General features: G+C 42.9%; 1 protein-coding gene across 1 annotated transcript in view; it reads right to left on the bottom strand.

The window, feature by feature from the left end:
* The window catches only part of LOC133989379 (CUB and sushi domain-containing protein 1-like), a 356,447-nt gene extending 337,836 nt beyond the window's left edge, over nt 1–18,611 (bottom strand). Inside the window, exons 1-2 of the mRNA XM_062428141.1 lie at nt 18,608–18,611; nt 18,310–18,526 (exon numbers count right to left, since the gene is read on the bottom strand). Coding sequence (XP_062284125.1) covers nt 18,310–18,526; nt 18,608–18,611 — 221 coding nt within the window. The remainder of the gene's footprint in view (nt 1–18,309; nt 18,527–18,607) is intronic.
* Nucleotides 18,612–21,809: the final 3,198 nt, after the last annotated feature.

The following is a 21,809-nucleotide window of genomic DNA, read 5'->3' as shown; positions in this document are numbered from 1 at the left end:
CCCCACTGTGTCTCAGCAGTAACAGGTGTTTGGTGAGGCAGGAGGCCTGCCGTTCTAAATGTTTCTCATCTGTCCTACAGTCCAGTCTAACAACTGATCTCAGCATCAGTCGACAGTCTGCTCTAGCAACCGCAGCTCGCCCCAGTCACTTTCAGTCCCGACAATAATACATATCCAGCTTTTGATAATTTGGCAGTTTTTGTGGCGTTGAAGACCTTGACTGAGCTCTGCAGACATGTGATAATCATGTTCACAGTGAAGTAATATTCATTAAATAACACTGTAATTAAATTTGTAAAAAATAAATCTTGTGAATAATAATTGAGTGTTGGAAGAATTTATCAATTAAAAAATTAATCATTTGAAAAAGCAATTTTTATTAACAATTTTTATTTATTTATTTTTCGAAATTGATTGTCGGTCCCTCTATTCATATTGGTGATTTTAAAAAAATCAATTACAGCGTTACAGTTAATTTTACCATGCAAGCAAATGAAATAAACAGTTAATTATCCTGGCTACAAATGTAGACTCTGTGTATTTAATCTTATGTAACACCTTTGTAGTATAATGAGCATGACGTGGGTAATGCTGCCAAAGTAGTTTGTAGCTGTTCTATTGACATTTTGCTGACTTTTATTGCTGCAAAACTGGTACTCCATTGTAATCAATTGCAACGACTCCATGCTACGACAACAGCTGTGATTGTTGAAAAGAAAGCAAGTTAAAACGTTTTTAAAAACCTTTCAAACCAGCAGGGGGTGAGTGCTTGATATTTAATAAACAAAAGTCTCCATGGACCAATACCACTTGTTAGCCACTATGTAACTTTAGTGTTCGGTTGAACAAATGAATAAAGGAAAAAAAAGATCAAAATGCTTACTCTGCAGAAATCATGCATATATTCCCGTCCCTTTTCAACTCTTATCGTGATGTGAAAACTGCACTCAACTTTGTGATGTGCTGGTGACAAGTTGAAGCAGCTTACAGAATTATCAAGAATACAATAAGACACAGACAGACAGACAGGACTACCAACCGCAGAGGGACTTAGTTCTACTAGCTTTAGCATCTTCCCTGTTTGTGTGTGTGTGTGTGTGTGTGTGTGTGTGTGTGTGTGTGTGTGTGTGTGTGTGTGTGTGTGTGTGTGTGTGTGTGTGTGTGTGTGTGTGTGTGTGTGTGTGTGTTTGATTCCTTCTCTGGTTCTATGTCTCTCTTTCTCTGCATGCCTCTGTCTCTCCTTTTCTCCAACAGTCCTACCTTCAACTCCCCCACCCCCGACTCTCCCTTTCTCTCTGTTCACTTCTCTCCTTCCTTCCCTAGCGGTAGTCCTGGATTAGTTCCATTGCCTGGTTATCTAGTGTTGGCCTATTTTTTCTCAGAAAACTGTGGTTTTCACACTGCAGCTACTGGAGGTAGTCTAAGTTTGTGTGTGTGTGTGTGTGTGTGTGTGTGTGTGTGTGTGTGTGTGTGTTCACAGGCCCTGAAGAATTGTGAAGGTTACTTTGAAAATGTAATCCATTAGATAGATGGATAGATAGATAGATAGATAGATAGATAGATAGATAGATAGATAGATAGATAGATAGATAGATAGATAGATAGATAGATAGATAGATAGATAGATAGATAGATAGATAGACCAATATATACCTATACATATACCAATCCCTTCCTGTGCTGCTATTGTCAAGTTGTTTTAAATAAATGACTACTACATTAACATTATGGTAGTCTGAAACTGAGACTGAAATGTCAAGAGAAGAAAAACAGAAAAGAGAAGAAGACGAGATGGTGAGATAAGTGCTGAGAGGAGAGTGGCAGTGGTGGGAAGGAAGAAAGAAAGAAAGAAAGCAGAGGGAGCAAAGGGGAAAAGGAGAAGAAAGGGACAGCAAAGAGAGAAAGAACGTGTTTGACAGCAGAATAAATGAAGCACGATGTTACCAATGAAGCAAAAATGACTGAAAACTGGTAGTAGTGTGTGTGTGTGTGTGTGTGTGTGTGTGTGTGTGTGTGTGTGTGTGTGTGTGTGTGTGTGTGTGAGTCTATGTATTGTGCGAGTGTGCTGAATGAACACAGTAGCTGACCTCTCTATTTCACTCACTCACACACACACACACACAGACACACACACACACACACACACCATGAGGCTTGCCTATTTTGCTGTCTCCATCTCTCTACAGCAGACATACACTTCACACAACCTTTCTGCCTCCTCCCTCTTTTCTAGTTCTCTCACTCACCATCTAAATTAAATGTATTTAATTGGTGGGAAAAGACATACTGTCTCTTCCAAGATAATGTGCTGACGTGATCTGATTGACTGATATAATTTCAGTTGCCAAGTAGTAAAAGAGATATTTAGTTATCCTTTGGTTATCTCACACATTTAATTTGGTTATCAAAAATCAAATGTGTGAGAAAATTGTGTTACGCCTTTTCTCAAAACTAAAGAAAAGAAAATGTGAATAATGAGTTTTATCCACATCTTTTGTCTAAGGGAATATGTGACACTTGCATTCATCATGTTAAACAGGGATCCTAGTGAGGTCATGTACAACAATAACCAGTGTTGACCCACAAGAGCAAACGTGAGATGAAATGCAACAAGAAATCCAGTTGCGTGGGAGAAGAAGCTGGGCAGGTGTCTGTGTGCGACCAGCAGTGGCTAATGTTTGCTACTATACCATGAAATTAGCAATTGCTGGTTGCATTGACTTATTAAAAACAGCTTGCGTTTTGTGCTGCTCCATGACAAATATTGCCCCTGGCACCGGTAGAATCAGAGGCTGCAGATGAGGACAGACGTGTCCTGTAGCTGCTAACCCTCCTAAAATAATTTCATTAGTATGTATTTCAGCTGAGGTTTGGTCTCATATCTCAAGGTCTAAATATAATTTCAGTGACTTTTTTCAACATGATGAGAATGATACCACAGTAGACACACTGTTGCTAACATACAGTGGTGAAAAATATTACTGTTGAATATAATATAATACTAAACCTACTTTAGCAATACATCTTGTCGCACCTGTGATTGATCCTATAGACACATCATTTGAGACTTAAGAAACTTACGATTTATTTCCTTACCTAAAGCTAAAGTAATGTATCTATAACTATATTCTAGCAGCTCCACTCATGCTCTTATTTAGATTACCATGAAGATAGCTGCAGAAAATGTCTATCTATATCTATAAATCCTATAATCCAGTAATCCCATCATATTTGTGAATTCTGTAAGCACATGTTGCCTTAAGACAAGGTACAGCAATATACCAGAAAGAACTGAGAGGAGGGTTTCTTGAAATAAGTTGTTAGGAGCAAATATCAATGGCAAAAGCAAACGCAACAAATACACGGCACTGAAGAGACAAGACATGAGTATCACTTCAGTGCAGGTGCTATAGGGTGTTCAATATAGCTGAGGTTCAAAGGAAGAAAGGAGAAGTAACGAAGTATTAAAGGACAGGTTCTGATTTTTTTCAAGCTAATATGTCACATAATGTGAGTTGGTTGCTACAATAATTACTCCTTCCACACTGGAGGCAAAAGGTGAAAGATGAGGGCCAGTAAAAACGTCATTGTTTCAAGCCTTTAGTAGTATGACTTAGTCAAATTAAGAGGCTATATTCCAAAATTACAGTCATTTTTATAAGATATTTCCTCTTGGTGTTTCCCCAGACAATATTTTTCTGCCGTTCGACAGAGGAGGCAAAGTAACAAAGACACGTTGCCCTGTATTGCCTTATTCTTGACAATCAGTAACAATATTAAGACAGGTGTGTGTGTGTGTGTGTGTGTGTGTGTGTGTGTGTGTGTGTGTGTGTGTGTGTGTGTGCGTGCGTGCGTGCGTGCGTGCGTGCGTGCGTCAGTTTTGGGTTACGTTAAGGTTAATGTTAGGCAAGTAGTGGTTATGGTTAAAACTGTTTTTTTTCAGGAAATTAAAAAATTCAATGGAGTAACGAGGTTAAGTCACAAGCTCTTTTTAATACTTTTCATTGGTTAAATGATTGTAAAACCCACAGACATACGTAAAGGGTGACTAATAGCATTGAGTTATTTAACAAAACCCCCCCGAAAGAAAAGACGAAATAAGGAGAAACAGTTTCTGCCCTACAACAACAATATTACAGCCAATCATAGCTGGGTGAGGGTCACAACCTACTACACAATTTACCTACCCACTATTCTTTCATGACTAACTATGACTTCTGTAGTCAGAGATGGCTTCATCTAAACCTGTCCTGCACCAGAAAAAAGACATTTTTTTAAAGGGCATTAAACTTGTATCCTTGAAATAGGAGTTGCTCAGAGTTAAAAGGATGAAATAAACCGAGTGTATTTTTGGTGTGGATATTTGTCCAGATGCAGGCCTGAGGTGAGCAGAAATGTTTGTACCCTGTTCTAAATAAAAAGGCGGCAGAAAGTGTGTGGTCTTCGGAGCAGGTCATTGTTAATTTGCTGGAGTAAAGCCTCCCTGCAATTTGAAATACTTTTCTCCCTACAGGGATCAAAAACGTATAACTTAACTTGTGAAATTGCGAGTCCAAGTGCAGCCTGACAAACCACTTGTGCAAACTCCTCATGTGCAGCAGCAGCAGTGGATACACAGCGAACCTCTGACATGACACCCGGTGGGTACATCACAGTAAGAATATCAATGGTTTGGCCTGCTGTGCCCTCTGACCTGACTCCATAATGGCAACCTGACGTCTGATAAAACCCAGTAGCACCTTAAAATAGAACATATGTGTCTTATCTTTAATAGAAGGAGGACTGGTCCAGGGGAGGGTCAAAGTACAGATGGTTTCCAACACTCCTTTAAACCACCATATCATGTAATTTGTTTGACTGCTGGGTGTTTGTCTGTATTCACCAAAATACCAACGGAACATCAGCTGTAAGCTAGCTAGCAACAGACAGACTAATTGTGTGTTTATGTTCAGTTCAACTTCTAACTGAACTCAGAACTCACCAGACTCCAGTTCTTCCATTATTTCTCCCTAGTTTCTGCCCTTTTTCTTCTCATCTCTGTATGTTTATGAAGCATATCAAAAAAACTCCAGGACACATAGGCTACAAATTTTTTGCTCAAGTTTAAACATTTTTAACTTGCTTTTAACATTTTAAAGTCTGTGTAAAGTAAAAATAAATATGTGATCTGAGTTTGATATACCACAGAAAAGTGTGTTGTTAACCAAAAAAAAAATTGCTTTGTGTTCTGTCTCAACAAAGTTTGTCTTTATTCCATTTTCAATCTAATAGATAAGCCTTAAGGCCCAAACGCACTGAAAGTGTCTGACGTGCACATTTTCAATTACATATTGTTTTAAATGGCTGAACACACACCAAAAGTGTAACCCTAACCCTAACCCTGAAAGCCACTACTCTGACCTTGTTTCAATTTTGGAATGTCAGAAGAAAAACCAGTGACCAGTGAAGTTGTTTTTTCTGCAGACAAAAAGAGAGAGCTAGCACGGGTGACCTGGGAGCATGAGTGAGTGAGAGAGAGAGAGAGCTAGCAGTGGCCAAGCAAGGACAGGGAGAGGCTGTAGAGAGAATGAGAGAAATAACTTTATTTTCTGAATGTTTCATGGTGTTTATGTTACAAAACACAAACTCAACACATGACTTACTGTGTAAATAGATCCTCGTTTTATTTTCCTACTCTGCATTTTTCCTTTTCATTCATTCACTACATCCAACTTAGGCAACAGTAAATACAACGAACAACAGGACAGACCTGTATTGGTTCTGTAGTGTTGGCATTTCAAATCTGATGCCTGCAGTGTGCCATAAGAGCATCAAATGAAGCGCATCAAATGAGGAGCGTCAATTATCGTTTTAGTGCGTTTGGGTCTTTAGAATATACAATAAAGAAACCTCATCGGCTCAAGTTACAAAACGTTGGGTTACTTAACGTAATCCCTGGTTCTTTGATAACAGAGTGAGGTGTTTCACTATGGGAATCGCCTTGGCTTGACCTAGTAGGGAAGCTCCAATGACACAACGTCTGTCTGTGACAGACAGGTCGAGCTGTGCTGGGGCCCCGCCCCTCACACTCTTACAGCCGACCGGCCCCTAACTCCTCATTCTGGAACGGTTTCTTTCCGTGCCTATGCGAGGAGGGACGTGATGGTGAAACACCTCACTCTGTTATCAAAGAACCAGGGATTACGTTAAGTAACCCAACGTTCTTTTTCTAACTTCGTTCGGTGTTTCACTATGGGAGATATAGCCCACTCCCGGATTGCATCAGTCTCCCGAAGCCCTGGACAATTCAAAGCCCGGTAACGACAGATCCTGGTCTGTTTGCCTCTAGCACCGCCTGCGCTACAGACGGCCCTGAGACATCCAGCCTGTAGAACCTTACAAAAGTGTGGGGCGTAGCCCAGCTTGCCGCCGCACAAATGTCCTGCACTGACACTCCCCTGAACAGGGCCCAGGATGTGGCCATGCCCCTGGTGGAATGAGCCCTCAAACCCTGGGGGGGCTGCAAACCACTACAGCCATAAGCCAGAGATATGGCCTCCACAATCCAGTGGGACAACCTCTGGCGGGACAACAGCTTGCCCTTATGTGGAGTGGCACAGGACACAAACAGCTGGTCACTTTTCCTGAACCCAGCTGTCCTGCTCAGATACACATGAAGCGCCCTGACCGGGCATAATGTGTTAAGCTTCTTCTCCCCAGCTGAGGAGAAGGGAGGCGGGTGAAAAGCCAACAGCTCCACTGTGGGACACCTGTAACCTGACTCCACCACCTTAGGCACAAAAGCAGGGTTGGGCCTGAAACAAACCTTGGTGAGCCCTTGTGAAAACTGCAAACAGGAAGGCCGTATGGACAAAGCCTGTAGGTCGCTCACCCGCTTTGCTGTAGTCAAAGCCAAGAGTAAAGCTGTCTTCAGAGAAACAAACTTCATCTCTGCCACCTCCAACGGCTCAAATGGGTGGAGAGAGAGGGCATTCAGCACCACGGATAGCTCCCACAGGGGAACCAGGGGTCTGGAAACTGGGAGCTTGCGCCTTGCACCTTTCATAAAACGACAGACTAAGGGATGTTGCCCGGCGGGCTTATCCCCAAAGCCCACGTGGCACGCAGAAATGGCAGCCAAATACACCTTAACAGTGGAAAAAGCCTTGCCTTTGTCCACCAAATCCTGCAGGAAACACAGCAGGTCCACTACTGAACACTGGAAAGGGATGACGTGCTTCAAGTCACACCACTCCTCGAAGACCCGCCACTTGCCACTATACAGAGAGCGAGTGGAGGAAGCTCTTGCGTTCTGGATGGTGTCAATGACCTGCTCTGGCAGGCCTGCTGCGCTCAGACTCCACCTCTCACGGGCCAAGCCCAGAGTGCCATGCGGTCTGGGTGCGGGTGGTAGATCTCCCCGTTCGCCTGGGACAGAAGATCCCTGCGTATGGGGAGTGGCCACGGTACGCCCGCCAGCAGCTGTATTATTTCCGCCATCCAGTGTTTGGACGTCCACCGAGGCGCTATCATGATTAGTGACAGGCTCTGTTCCCTCACTCTGATTAGAGTCGGGGAGATCAGGCTGAGCGGGGGAAACGCATAAAGCGGCACGTCTGGCCACGGTGTGCTAGAGCGTCCACCCCCAGAGGTGCATTTACGTCCGACAGGGAGAAAAACAGCGGACATTGCGCGCTTTCTCGCGAGGCGAATAGATCTACGGATCTACGGTACGTGTGTCGCTCGAAGAGACAGGAGCCGAGTGCTGCACCATAAGATTACCCTCCGAGCTAATCTGTGCAGCTGCAGTGATCGCGTACCGCCCTGGCGGTTTATGTAGGCCACCACGGTGGAATTGTCTGTCTTTACCAGGACATGGCGACCCTGGAGAAAAGGCAGGAAATGCTTCAATGCTAGAAACACTGCCCAAAGCTCCAGAACATTTATGTGGGAATGAGCTAGGCTCTGATCCCACTTTCCATTCACTGATCTGCCCGACAGCGCCGCTCCCCATCCTGACAGGGACGCGTCCGTTGTCATGGTTACACGTGACGTCATTACACCCAGCGGAACCCCCTCCGCGAGCGCCGCGGTATCTTCCCACGGTCGGAGAGCCGCCACACACGTTGACGTTATTCTCAGCCTGCGGCTGAGATGACGATGTGGTCACAAGCGCAGAGCCGCGACCCAACGCTGAAAATCCCTCATCATCAGCAGCCCCAAATGCACGACAGAAATCACTGACGCCATGAGGCCCAGCAGGCGTAGGCATAATCTGAATGACACGACTTTCCCCAGTTTGAAGAGGGAAAGACACTGTGTCAATGATGTTAACCTCCCCTCCGATAGCGTGACGCGATAAGAGAGAGAGTTTATGCTGAGACCCAGGTATTCTGTGCACTGAGCTGGCACGACTCGGCTCTTTGCCCAGTTTATATTGAACCCAAGATCCCTGATATGATTGATCACCGTAGCGGAATCCCTGACCGCTTGTTCCCGCGATCGAGCGCATATCAGATAATCGTCTATGTACGAAAATATTCTGATACCCCTGCTCCTCAACGGAGAGAGTGCTGCTTCCACACATTTGCTGAACACTCTGGGAGCTAATGACAGCCCGAAGGGAATGGCTTGATACTCGTAGGCTTTGCCCTGAAAAGCAAACCTGAGAAACTTCCTGTGTGCGGGATAAATGGCGATGTGAAAATATGCGTCCTTGAGGTCGATTGTAACAAACCAATCGCCCGGACGGATTGACTGACAGAGTACTTTGTGTGTCAACATCCTGAATGTGTACTTTCGTAGGTGTCTGTTTAACACACGAAGGTCCAAAATGGGGCGAAGGGACGCGCTTCCCTTTTTGGGAATGAGGAAGTAACGGGAGTAGAAACCCTGTTGAGCTTCCTCGCGCGGCACAGCTCTGATCGCCCGTTTGTTTAACAGCGACACTATTTCGTCCTGTAGAACACGGGCCGCCTCCCCTTCTGCTACTGAAACCACCACGCCGTTGAACCTGGGTGGTTTCATAGCGAATTGAAGTCTGTACCCCTGACAAACTGTTGACAAAACCCACGGGTGAACTGCGCATGCGCGCCAGCTTGCCGCTCGGGCAGGTAACGTGCTCACGTAGTCGCACTGTAGTGACGTCACTCGGCGCGACTGGGGAGACCTGTCTCCCAACAGAGGAGCGTGAGCGCCCTCTGTGGGAGTTTTGAGGGCATGACCGTGTTTTGTCTTTGTTTTGTTTATTTTGTTTTGGGGGAACACACTCGCCCTTGGCACACTGCCTGGTTGCGAGGTTTTGAATTTTATTTCTGTTAGAAAAGGTGAAAGTGCTTGGTGACACTGAATTACCCCCTGACCCCGGCTCTCCTCCTCCAGAACGTGGGGGGAGAGAAGCAGAGAGGCTTCTGGACCACTGAAAACTGCCAGAGTCTCTGAACCATGAACTGTGGGGATTCTCCTCTTCATGGGGGGCGGGGAGGGAGAAGCAGGATCGTCAGGACGACTGCTTCCTCTTCGCGCCTCTGGGGTGTTGGGGCCGGCTCTTTGCTGCGGCTGCAGCAAAGGAGTGTTTGCCCCATGGCCCTTGGTCCTGCTGAGGCTGCCGCTGAGGCTGCTGGTGAGGCTGCTGCCCGGTTGCCTGCCTCTGCGGCCTGCCTCCCCATTGTCTGCCCCTCACTGCTGCGGCCGCCGCAGCGAAGCCAGACCTTGGACTCTGGTGAGGACGAGGGGTGGGTTTCCTAGGAAGACAGAGGTTGAAGGCCTCACCCTCCTGCTTCCTCAGGCTGCTGGTCTCCCTCATCTTCTCGAGTGCGGGGCCGAACAGACCTTTGGTTGGGTCGTACGGTGCATCCATGACCTCAGCTTTCTGGCCGTCGCTGAGGCCAGAGAGGTTGAGCCACAAGGCCCTCTCCCCTGACACCGCAAGCCCCATCACTCTGCCGCAGCCCTGAACTGCACCTCTTGAGGAGCGCAGGATGAGGTCGTTGACGACGCAGATCTCATCCCAGAGGGCTGGGTTGGGCGCCCCAGAGTCGAGCTGTTGCCCCATCTCCTCCAGGATCTCCGCCTGATATGCCGACAGCAGTGTGGTTGCATTGAGGGAACATACTGACTGTGCTCCATACATGTACATCCGCTGGAAAACGGAGGCGGTGAGGCGCTCCGCTTTGTTGGGCAGAGAAGTGGTGGAGGAGGCTGAGAGAGAGCGCTGGTTGGGGTGGAGGTGTAGAGCCACTGAAGGCTCCACTGCTGGGGGTACGGCCAACCCCAGTTCCCCCATCCCGTGGATTTCCAGCTTAGAGTAGCCCTTGGTTAGAAGCTTACTCTTAAATGGGCTGGACCAGAACCGGCTCATTTCCTTCATGCAAGCTGGTACTGGTGGCAGGAGTTGCTTTGACGGTGGCTGGGCTGGTGGGAGCCTTTTGCCGTCATACAGATCTCTCTCTGTCCCCTCAGCGTCCTGGGCTGCCGGCCACTGTATTCCTAGCTTAGCCGCAGCCCGTTTGCAGACCTCATACAGACTACTGTCCACTGGTGGAGCAGTATCTGATGCGCTGGGGGGTCTGGACTGTTTGATGGGAAAGGTGGTATCATCCTCCTCTTCATCCATCTCGTCCATATCGAGGAGGTCAGAGTTGGCATCGCCCTCTGCGTCCTCAGTGCCCGGCTCCCCCTCGAGGAGGTCCTCAAATAGGGGAGGCATTTCTGAGGGCTCATCAGCCATCAGGTCGGACCACTCTCTGGTAGCCGGTGGCTGATGGGTGATGGTTGCTGTCTGTGGGGTGGCTGCTGTCAGGCATGGGTCCTGTCTGTTAGCCACCGCCACTCTCAGCCTCCTTTCCAGCAACTTTTCTGGGATCGACGCACAGTGGGAACATGACTGGGGGTCGGCCAGAGATGCTTGGGCGTGTTTAGCACCCATACACACAATGCACATGGGGTGAGGGTCCCGTCCCGAGATGGTGGCCCCGCATGACGCGGGGCACGGGCGGGATGCAGCCTCTTTCCCCTTCGGCTCCAACCCTTTGGCGGGGGTCGAGGCCGTGGACATGGTGTCTGGAAAGGGAGATAAAGATGTGAAAAAACAGCCGTATGAAGCTCGCCGTAATGCGTTAGCCCGACCGTATTAGCGTTAGCACCTGGGGTTTAGCCCAAGCTAACCGCAAACTGTGAGAGTCCGCCCGCCGTGACGCGATAGCAGGACTCCCGGTACTCGGTTCAGCTAACGGAAAACGGTGCTAGCAGAAAACCCGGTTGACTCGCCGTAATGCGTTAGTCAGCGGGTAAAAGCTGCACAGTTGCCGGCTATACCAGTGAACTAACCCGGTGTAGCCAGGTAAAAAAGGCTCGCCTCAACGCGTTAGCCTGATGCTAAATAAACACAGTTGTCGGCTGCCTCGGTAACTTAATACTGGGCAGCCGAGCGAGCAGCTCACCACGACGCGGACACTGCCCAACACACCGTGTGTTGGTACTTACTCGGCCAATCCAAACCGAACCCGGAGCCGCGTTCGGCGACGTGATCCTTGACGGTTCGTCTGTGAACAGTTGAGCGGGTATCCAGGCTAGCTCGGCTAGATTAGCTGAGGGAGCTTCTCCTTCCTCACGGGAAGAAAGCGAGAATGAGGAGTTAGGGGCCGGTCGGCTGTAAGAGTGTGAGGGGCGGGGCCCCAGCACAGCTCGACCTGTCTGTCACAGACAGACGTTGTGTCATTGGAGCTTCCCTAGTAGGTCACGCCAAGGCGATTCCCATAGTGAAACACCGAACGAAGTTAGAAAAAGAACTTTTGAATACTCCCCCTTAGCATATTCCACTTATTTACAGTCCATCCACATGTGCAGTATGTTCCAAGTGTAAGTTGTCTGAGTTTTATCATTTTGACGGTACGTCTCAGTACACACTTTTGTCTCAACTCTCTGACAGTACAGGGATAGGGACTCTGAGAAAACTGGCTAGACTGCCACTCGTGCCTTTATTACAGTATATCAGTATGTGACAGAAAGCAAGCAGTTCCTGCATGAGAGAAGATTTGACATCAGTCATGAGAGTGAGTGGGATGAAGTAGAGTTACTGCTGCTGACGCACAGCTGGGGCTGTTGAGGAGAGGCCACAGATGCTGGGTCAGCCTTTCTTCCTTACACTGTATGGGATTGCAGCATTCCCCACACACCAGGTCTGAGGGCAGTTGGAGGGGTGGCTACAAGAGAAAGATATATCCTGCCTCTTTTGTACAATTCTTTGTGAACAAAGAGAGGGCAGTCAGCTCCACTTGGCTTCATCCCACTCTCCATGTGGGCAGCCTGATGGGTCCATATCAGATTTTTTTGTGCCATTCAGCCAGAAGCTAAGAGGAGGAGAGAGTTTTAGGTCAACTGGCTGACCACTGCCTTTGTGGAGCTCAGACAGAGAACAAGCAGAGGTAGGATAATTGGAATCAGATCGTATATGGACAGGGTGAAATGTTTTATGTAAAAACATAAGTTATACTCTAATAAGCAAAGTGATGGGTTCAATAGCTACTGACACTCAGCTGGAGCTGGAAGAAGTCTTACAAGCTGGTATGAAGCTTTGCCTGCAATGACACACACCGCAGGGACCTTGAGGGCACAAAAAGAGCCTGACCAGTCGTCTCATTTCAGCACTGTCCGCCTGTCCTCAGCAAAGTCCACCCTATTTAGAGAAGTACTAATATCAAAAGAGGAGGTGAATTGAGGAGAGAATGACTCTGGTACCCCGCAACTCCCAGCTTAGTAAGTTGATCTAAATGACAGTGGGGTTCACTGTGAGCACTTGCTGCACTTAAAGGAAAAGGTTAGCGATTTTCTATTTTTTACTTATTGTCAACAAATCTTATGTGTAGAGCAAAAAAAACAATTAACTCATCCTACCTGCAAGTATTGTGGGTATATCCACAGCCTGATATAATTTATTCTTCTGTGCCGTGGACCTCCATTGTTGTCCAAAAACTATTAAAGAATATGTCAGTGAGTCACACCACTGCACAGGGTGACGTGTTCCTTCGCCACCAAGGCAATCGCTACCGTAGTCTGCCTGGAAACTGCTCCAAAGAGTAATAACAACAATCAACTCTCTTAAGATAGTGGATCCTTACACAGCAGATGTCACTATGCATGCACGGGAATGCAGGTCCATGTACAGAGTTTCACTAGCTTGTTTATATATCACAACCTCTTGACTTTGTACTGAAGTTCTTTGAGAAATTTACAATGCAGCACAAAGTCAAGTGGTTGTATCATGTAGCACAATAAGCTAGGGCCGTGGCATCTGCCATTCAAGGAACCTCTCTCCTGAGAGTGAACAAACTGAAACAAATTACAGTAGCCTTGCCTTTGGGGTGAAGGGACATGTCACCCAGTACAACAGTGTGGCTCACTGATTTGTTTTTAATAGTTATAACAGACACCAACAGAGGTCAAGAGAGTAATACAAAACAAAAGGCTATGGATACATGTACAGTATTTGGAAGTAAGATCAATTTATTGTTGGTTTGACTCTATACATGAGATATGTTGACAATAGGAGTATATAGAAAATATAGAAAATTGCCAGCCAAATCATGTAAGGCCAGAAGCAGTTAATATAGCACTCCTCCACCGATCTTTTATATTTGAAGGCTTACAAGGGATGGAGCAGTTGAAACACTCCTGGTATGCTTGGGTGGCTGTCCAATAATATGGGTGTCAAATAACTCCAGGGCTAATTAACACCAGTGACACTGCCACCAAAGTGGCAAAGGGTGGCCACTGCCACACTGAAATAATGTCTTGCCACTTCAATCACCACTGCAGTTATCTAAACCAATTTGTAGAAGCTTTTTTGCTTTTGTTTGCATTGATTGTTAAATTATATCCACGAATAGTCAACCAGTTCAGCCACACCCACACATATATTTTTCAATAATATATTTGCTATTAGGGGATGTTGCATCTGTATGTTTAAAAATAAAGCACCAAACAACAGCGCTGCTTTTAGGAGGCAGGAAGAGAAGAGCAAAAAGTGAAGCTAAGGAAAGAGCAATCAGCAGCAGGTGATCTGAGAAAGGCTCTGAGGAGCTGGGCACAGGTGAGTTGCTGGTATACTTCGCTCCCCTGTCGTCACCCCACAGCTGTTGTTTTGGAGAGCGCTGGAAATTTTTTGGTGCAGCTGTCACCTCACCTTGTGCAGGGCCTGCAGACAGCACATTCTGTTAGTTCCACAATCCCAGCAGAAGCATGCTTCAGGCCAACAACTTCTAACACATGTAGTCAGTGGGGGTCCAAGGTGTGGTGCTGAGACATTTTATAAAAATATGCAGAACATCTAAACTTAATTTCTGATCTTACTGTGTCCATAACAGGGACAGCTAATAAAATAAGGACGCATTTTGAAGAAAATAACAATAAGAAAAGAAATAAAAGAGAGAATACAGTAGAGAAAATAAATAGGTGAAAAAAAAAGAAAATTACTTGCATTTTTGCTTGCAGACACATGGAATATGGGTAGCGAGGGGTATAACATGGCCAGAACTGAACCATGTACATTACAGTTGGTTAAGACACATGTGGTTATGTGGTATGTGTTTTAACCAGTAGGCTTCCAGACTGCAATTTTGTATGCTGTATGTTGTATATTGCTTTTTGTTAGATAAAGGCTGTTCAGGGACATACTGTATATAATACTTTTTAACACATTACTACATAACTCTAACTCCAAGATTGTGTTTTAAAATTGTGGCGTCACATTTCAGTGAGATTAAGAATACCATAAACCCAAACAAACCCTCAGTGTTACCGACTTGCCGTGGATCTGTGCAATACAAGCAACAATTAGGCCGAAGCTTCCATGATCACAAACAGCAATGCCATTAAAGTGCTCCAGAAAGAGTGGCTTATATGTTAAATACGGGTTAATACAACTAGCATCTGCTATACAAGAAGCATTATGCTGAATTAATCAAACTAATCTTTAAATATCAAGAGCAGCATATACACTACAAACAAGCATTACACAACAAACAAGTCTCAAACACCTTGGAATGTGTTTGAATTGTTCAGAGCCAAAATGATTAAAAGATGCATACTTTATACAGACAACGTTCTTTTATATTTGATGAAAAGCACACGGCCCACAATCCACATATAGCACACCTCAATAAAGCTTCTCACAATATGTCTTTTTATCTCTATATCGGCTCGACTCATTACTACACATACATTTCTTTATGAATAATTGTATTTTCTATAGCCTTTCCTTTGCAAGCAATTGAAACCTGATGATGATTACCTTGTGCACAAAAAGAATCCTTTCCCAACCTAATCCTACGCACAAGCCCATTATTCAGTATAGTCTACATTCTAGTTTATTCTCCTTCAGCCAGTAAAAAAAATTCAACAGTTAAACATAATACAGCTATATAATGTTTTCAAGGAAAAACCCACTGTTATCCATAACTGTACCAACAACCTCAAACACTCCTTGGTGCATTCCCAGCTCAACCCTCCCACACACAAACAGAGCGCTATGAATAAGCTTCCCGCAGTATGCCAGCTCTGTAGATGCTGTTCTATCTACCCTCTCGGCAAAAATATTACAGTCTTACAACTCACCAAATACTGATGCTGCCAATTCTTCAATGACTTATGTTTTGCTTTGCATTATTGTTGGTAAATGTTAATGATTAAATTATTCCGTTTTTTGTTTTTGTTTGTTTTAGTTTTTTAGGTTATTGGGGTTTTTTGGGGGGGTGGGGGCTTTTTTTACCTAAAAAATAACTAAAAAACGATGAATCTATCATCAGAATACATGGTGATTGACTAATCGAATAATCCACTAATTGTTGCAGCTCTAATCATTTAAATTATTGATTAATATGTTTAATCTAGTGAGATTAGCAATATCTGTGTACTTGTGACACTGCTTTATTAAACAGGCACAATAAAAAAAGTTTTTTAATATTGCTGCAAGGTTTCAGCCACTGTGTGCTCCTCAATTCCAGCATTGTTGGGGTGCTGAAGTTACAATTATGTTTTGAAAATGTGATAAAATATCTTTAATTTTTTATTACAGTTACAGAACAGATATTGGATACAGAATGGATAGACTGTGATGCAACCAGTTTCAGTTGTACAAATGTTTTTTATTATTTATTTTTGTATGAATAAATATTACCATGCACCACATTACAGCAGATGATTGTTTCAGTGCCCTTTCTCTTATAAAATTATATTCTCCTACACACTGTGCTTTTTTAGTCACCATTTCAATCAAACAGTTAAATTTAGTTTTGGTTGCAGCAGATTTTAAAGATGATTGAATCCATATGTGCAGTGCACTGAACCTGTGAAAAGTTTAACATCTAAACTACTATTGTGTTTTCATATTTTTAGGGACATACTGGTATTATGGTATTTTGAACAAATGTTTTAAATTAAGGCAAAAACACCATCAACATATAAGATAAGATAAGATAAGAAGCTTTATTGTCATTGCACACATTTGTATTAGTGCAGTATATTTGAAATTAAAGTTAGCAACTGTTAATTCGTTACAACAACCATCAGTCGGTAAAGTTGTTTAAAATGTGCATCTCTAGCATTGAGTAGCGTTGCCTCTCATCATTTGTTTACTGTATCCTCTGAATAATACTTGGCTAGAGATCATTATTATTGTTATTATAAGAGTCTTATATGTTTTGGGGATTATAATCACTCATCAGGATTAAAACCCTTGGACACTGTTCAGGGTCAAATTTTACCTTTTTTTCTTTTTTCTTTTTTCTTTCTTTTTTTTTTTTTTTTTTTTTTTTTTTTTACATCTGAGAGCAGTAAAAACACATGGAACAGTTTTTTTTTAGCCTCAAATTTTGTGAATTATTTTAATGTGACCCACAATATATGTCACAAACCATGTCCGATTTCTAGGGACCTCCTACCTTAATACCATGGATACTACCTGAGGAAGAAAAATATGTTGCATGTGATACTGTAGCTTTGATGTATTTTGGAACCAATTGTATTCTGTTATCACTACATCTGTGTCTAAATGTTTTACAAAGCAGTTAAATGTTCATCCTTTGCAGTGAAGTGTTTTCCCTGATTTTTAAAATAATATTTGTTGTGGGCCTTTTGGAGCTCTGTATCTCCCTCCACTCCACTGTAGTACATACGTGAAAAAGAACAAGCTTGGCATGCTGGTTCATAGGCCAACAACGTTTATTAAAATCCCCTTTGGCCTAAACAACAGCATTGAATATTCCTAGATAAGCTTAAGGCAATGTAGCAAAGACATTTCACCTAATTTCTGTTGAAGATAAGACTAAATATTCTACAGCCGCAAATTTAAATAATACATCCTCACACATTATTCATACTCCAGTAGTGGTCAGGCCACAACTCTCATGTAAACACCCTAAAATGAAGAATCTAGATGACATTTTGCATGGCTTGAATCAGTTAATGAATAATCAAACAGAAAAGAAACATCAGTTTCTTGCAAGTCTCCTGTCTTATCTGAAGATTTCAAAAGTAAATAAACAAATTAAAACTGGCCACAACAAAACGGTTAAGAAAATCATAAAATAAATAACTTCATATTCATGTTTAAAAAAGCTCTGTCTACAGCTAGTTTTTTAAAACTCCTTCATGGATCAGGATTTCGTAGTGACTGACCATTACTCAACCCCTATTACTATAGTATTATTGTACTGTTGAATTGGCTGTATGCTATGCAATCCTACTCCCTGATGGTGAAAACATACTGCAAGTGTTTTTCTTTATATTACTAGACTCTGACTGACCTTTCATAAAGTAAACACATTCATTGCTCATTACAAACATACTGTTATATTGTAGCACTGTAAAACCTTAGATGGCTGCATGAGAGAAAGTTTCTTGGCATCATATTAAATATTTTAGATTATTATGGATTTTGTTACTGATTACGTTTTCAAGCAAACAGCTAAACAGCTCCACTATTGAAAATTCAAAGTGTCTGTTTTGTGAATTACTTTTGTCACTGTAAAAGAGTGGAGTATGCACAAAAATGGGTTTCTTTTTTGAAACTCTTCATCTGATATGACAGACAATTCACTCGAATTAAAGCTAACACTTTTGTGACCTCACATTCATTTGTGTCATTTCCCTTCTAACATAAGTATCAAAAGCCCATATGTCCCAATCAAATATGCTGTTGTCCAAATGAGAACATTTAGTTTCATGTAGGTAGGCGACAAGAGAAGAAGGTGAGAGAAAGATAAAGTCAAGAGAGACAGAGTAATCAGGAGCAAGAAAGGAGTTCAGACTGAAAATAAAGGAATAATTTCTAACCTCATTTTTAGGTTGCCAGGCGACGGTTGTCCATCGTAAACTGACACAATATCAAAGTCTTCCTCCAGTGCCAGGGTGACGAAGGTTAGCTGGATTCTGTTTCGCTCCCCTGTTATTATCAGCCATGTACAGTTGGCATAGTTGGGGTAGCCGTGGGGGAAACCAGGTGACTCGATGGTACCATTCAGGCCTTGGACGACACCGCCACAAGATTCAGCTGGAAGAAAGACACAAGATAAAATCAGACTGGAATATTAGCATTTTAAACTTGCATCTCGCATTAAATTATATCACTTACACATAATATCATGCCTTTCATTTCTGCCTTTTATATTTGAGATTTCACAGAGACAAACTTTGTAACTTAAGCTTTTAGCCCTGTGATATTTGTCAAGTTAATCACATTTTTCTTTTTATTCTGTCCTCTAAAACCTTCATAATGAATGCAGTGGATTGTGTATTTGATATGAAAACATCTTAAATAATCATTTAAACATGTACTATGTTGCCAAGCCAAGTGTTGCCAGAGTAACAAACCCTTTTTCCTCTTATGCGATTCCATCATAAGGCATCACACGACACAACATTATAGCATATGCCATGTGCTGCTTTCATGCAAAGTGCCTGAACAAAATACATATCATATATTTTTAGATTCCATTGCTCTAACCCTTTAATCCTGACAACGTTTTTTCTCCAATCTACTGATCTTAGACCAGAAAAAACCTCCCATGACATGTGCACTCACACACACTTAAGCATGTACAAAACACTGTATGATGTTGTATAACGCCATATACCGTGTGATTGCATTGCTCATTCATAAAAATCGCATGACATTAAACACTCAAACGTTCAAACATGCAGAGCTGAGACCTTAAACAACCCTCATGTTGTCCCATCAAACTAAACCAACAAACTTAGTGCTTATCTTCTACATTTACTACATGGACCCACACACCAATGCCGTACTAGAAAGTACATTTTTAACACATCCGCAAAATGCTGTAAATAATGCCGTACAGATGATGTTATTCTTCAGTGTATCACACAGTATGTGGTACAGCTTAATTTTACAACTCCTTGAATTTCATACAAGTTTCATGGTCAATGTCTGATTCATTTATTTAACATTTAGCAAAAATGGTGATGCAAGTTGGTACAAATTAGATGAAAAAAGTGAAAAACACTGAAAAATAAATATTTTGTCTGTTCAAGAATTGTTAAAAATATTTTTAAAGACTTTTTACCAATTAACATGTATGTATTAACCCAAATATATTGAGTGGGTACTGAATTGCACCACCCCTTTTGTTCTAAAATGAACCTTGACATACCTGCAAATTATACAGAACATTTAGGAAGGAAATTAGATGAAGGGACCTGTAAAATAAAGTGTTACCCAGAATGTTAGCAATATGTATCTTTCAAGATATGCATGTAGGTTGAGGTGTGATTATCTTTGGGAACTAAAACCACAAGCCGGAAGTTACAAGAAGTTCATGGTTATGTAACATAAATGTGTTTTGTATTATGAGGTGGAATAAGATCAAGTCTAGAGAGTTAGTGGTTTTATATCCATCCACCACCATTAATTTACGCTCTGCTATTTGAACACTACTTTAGGCTTTGAAAACTCCCACTGAGTGTCAGTGACTGTGTACTTGCACATATGAACAGATTTTGCAAGAGACATCGGAGTGTGCACGTGTAATACACAGAACTAACTCCAGTGTATATGTCTTGCTGAGGTTTGAAGAATTTATGAACAGCTAAGTGTGAAGTTTAGTCAGAGAAAAGAGGCAATAAATTAGTAATAAAGGAGCTCTTAAAGCTACCAAAAGCTTTGACTGCAGCTGACAAAAACAAACCAGTTAACCAAAGTCAACCAGAAATGAATAATTATGACTTAAATGTGCAACAATCACATGAGACAAGACAACGCAAAAGCAAACCAAATTTGAAGGAAGCTCGTAAAAGCTAACTATGCTTAAATTGATGAAAACTGAATTATGTAAAACAACAAACAAACAAATGTCATGGAGAAAAACAGCATGCCACTTTGACTTTAAACAGTATGTTCAGCTGCATCAGTGGCACACGAGTGCAGTACGAACACGCGTAAAAGTTGAAACAACGAGGAAAAACTACAAGACAATCAAGGTTTAAGGATCTGCACTGTGACACACTTTGTCTCAACATTCTGTCTCCATCCCCCTCCTCTTTCCTCATTTACAAACTCTACTTGCACTCCTCTCTCCGCTCCTCCATCTTTCATCTTCTGCTACTCTCTAGTTGAGAAACACTTTATACAGTTACTTCTGACGGTACTAGAATATACAGCGCACGTAGCACAGAGTGTGTGTGTGTGTGTGTGTGTGTGTGTGTGTGTGTGTGTGTGTGTGTGTGTGTGTGTGTGTGTGTGTGTGTGTGTGTGTGTGTGTGTGTGTGTGTGTGTGTGGCCGACATGAAAGCCAGCAGTAATTGTTTCTCAGATAGCGATAGCTATTGATTTATCAACCTTATATTGTTGGGAACACACTCGCTCTTTCAAACACACACACACAGAGAAATGTGTTGTACACTCAAGAGACATATACTACTGTAGGTCACGATCCAGTCAACCAATTGCTAACAAAATATGTGTCTGTTTGTGTGTGTATTTTTGTCTTTTCACACCAAAATTAGATCAAAACTTGCTCATCGTGCACATAACAGATGCTGTTGTTTGTCTGAAGTAACAAAAAACACACAAACACATAAATACCTATACACAGGCCCAAATGGAAAAGCTGGCATCAGCAGAGACGCACACGTTAGTGTGCTCACACGCAAACTTCAAACCATCTGGAGTGTCCAGATTAATTTCACGTTGTTATCCGCTGTCTTTCCAACCCAGTTCACCTCTCCCTTTCAGCTATCTCTGTGTCTGTCTCTCATTCTGTCTCCAGTTGTCTCTTTCTGTCTATGGTCTCTTCCACTGCCAGATCCCCCTCTGCCCCCTTTTAGCAGATGGGATAAGTAGGATTCAGCACATATTTGCAACACACCGGATGCCATATTGTAGCACCATACTTGGGGCATTTCAGTCAAAAGTAAAAATTTCAGTAAAAAGCCTTTGTTTGTGTTACATTGAGCTCTTTATAATTGCTCTTTATAATTTCCTTTAGTGTTGCCTCACTGCTAAAGAGACTGTCCAGTAACTAAAAATCATATGGTCAACAGCTAAGTATGTCCAAGTGAGCAAGACAACGAATAATTGTTATTTCTTACTCATTGTAAATCACACAAAAGAGAACAAGACTAAGAATCTATAGCCATGCTTGTGGCTCTACAAGACTCTACTCAGACATAGCAGAGCTTTGTTCTGAATGCAAATGTTAGCATGCTTACCAGCTTATAATGGCAATACTAAGATGCCAATGTTTGGCAGGTATAATGTTTAACATGCTCAGTGCAATTTATCCAGACATGGGACAGGAATGTCTGGACCAAATATC

Source organism: Scomber scombrus, chromosome 1 (assembly GCF_963691925.1).
Source record: "Scomber scombrus chromosome 1, fScoSco1.1, whole genome shotgun sequence".
Lineage (NCBI taxonomy): Eukaryota > Metazoa > Chordata > Actinopteri > Scombriformes > Scombridae > Scomber > Scomber scombrus.
The sequence above is the reverse complement of the archived record's forward strand: the minus strand, read 5'-3'. Positions and strand labels throughout refer to the sequence as shown.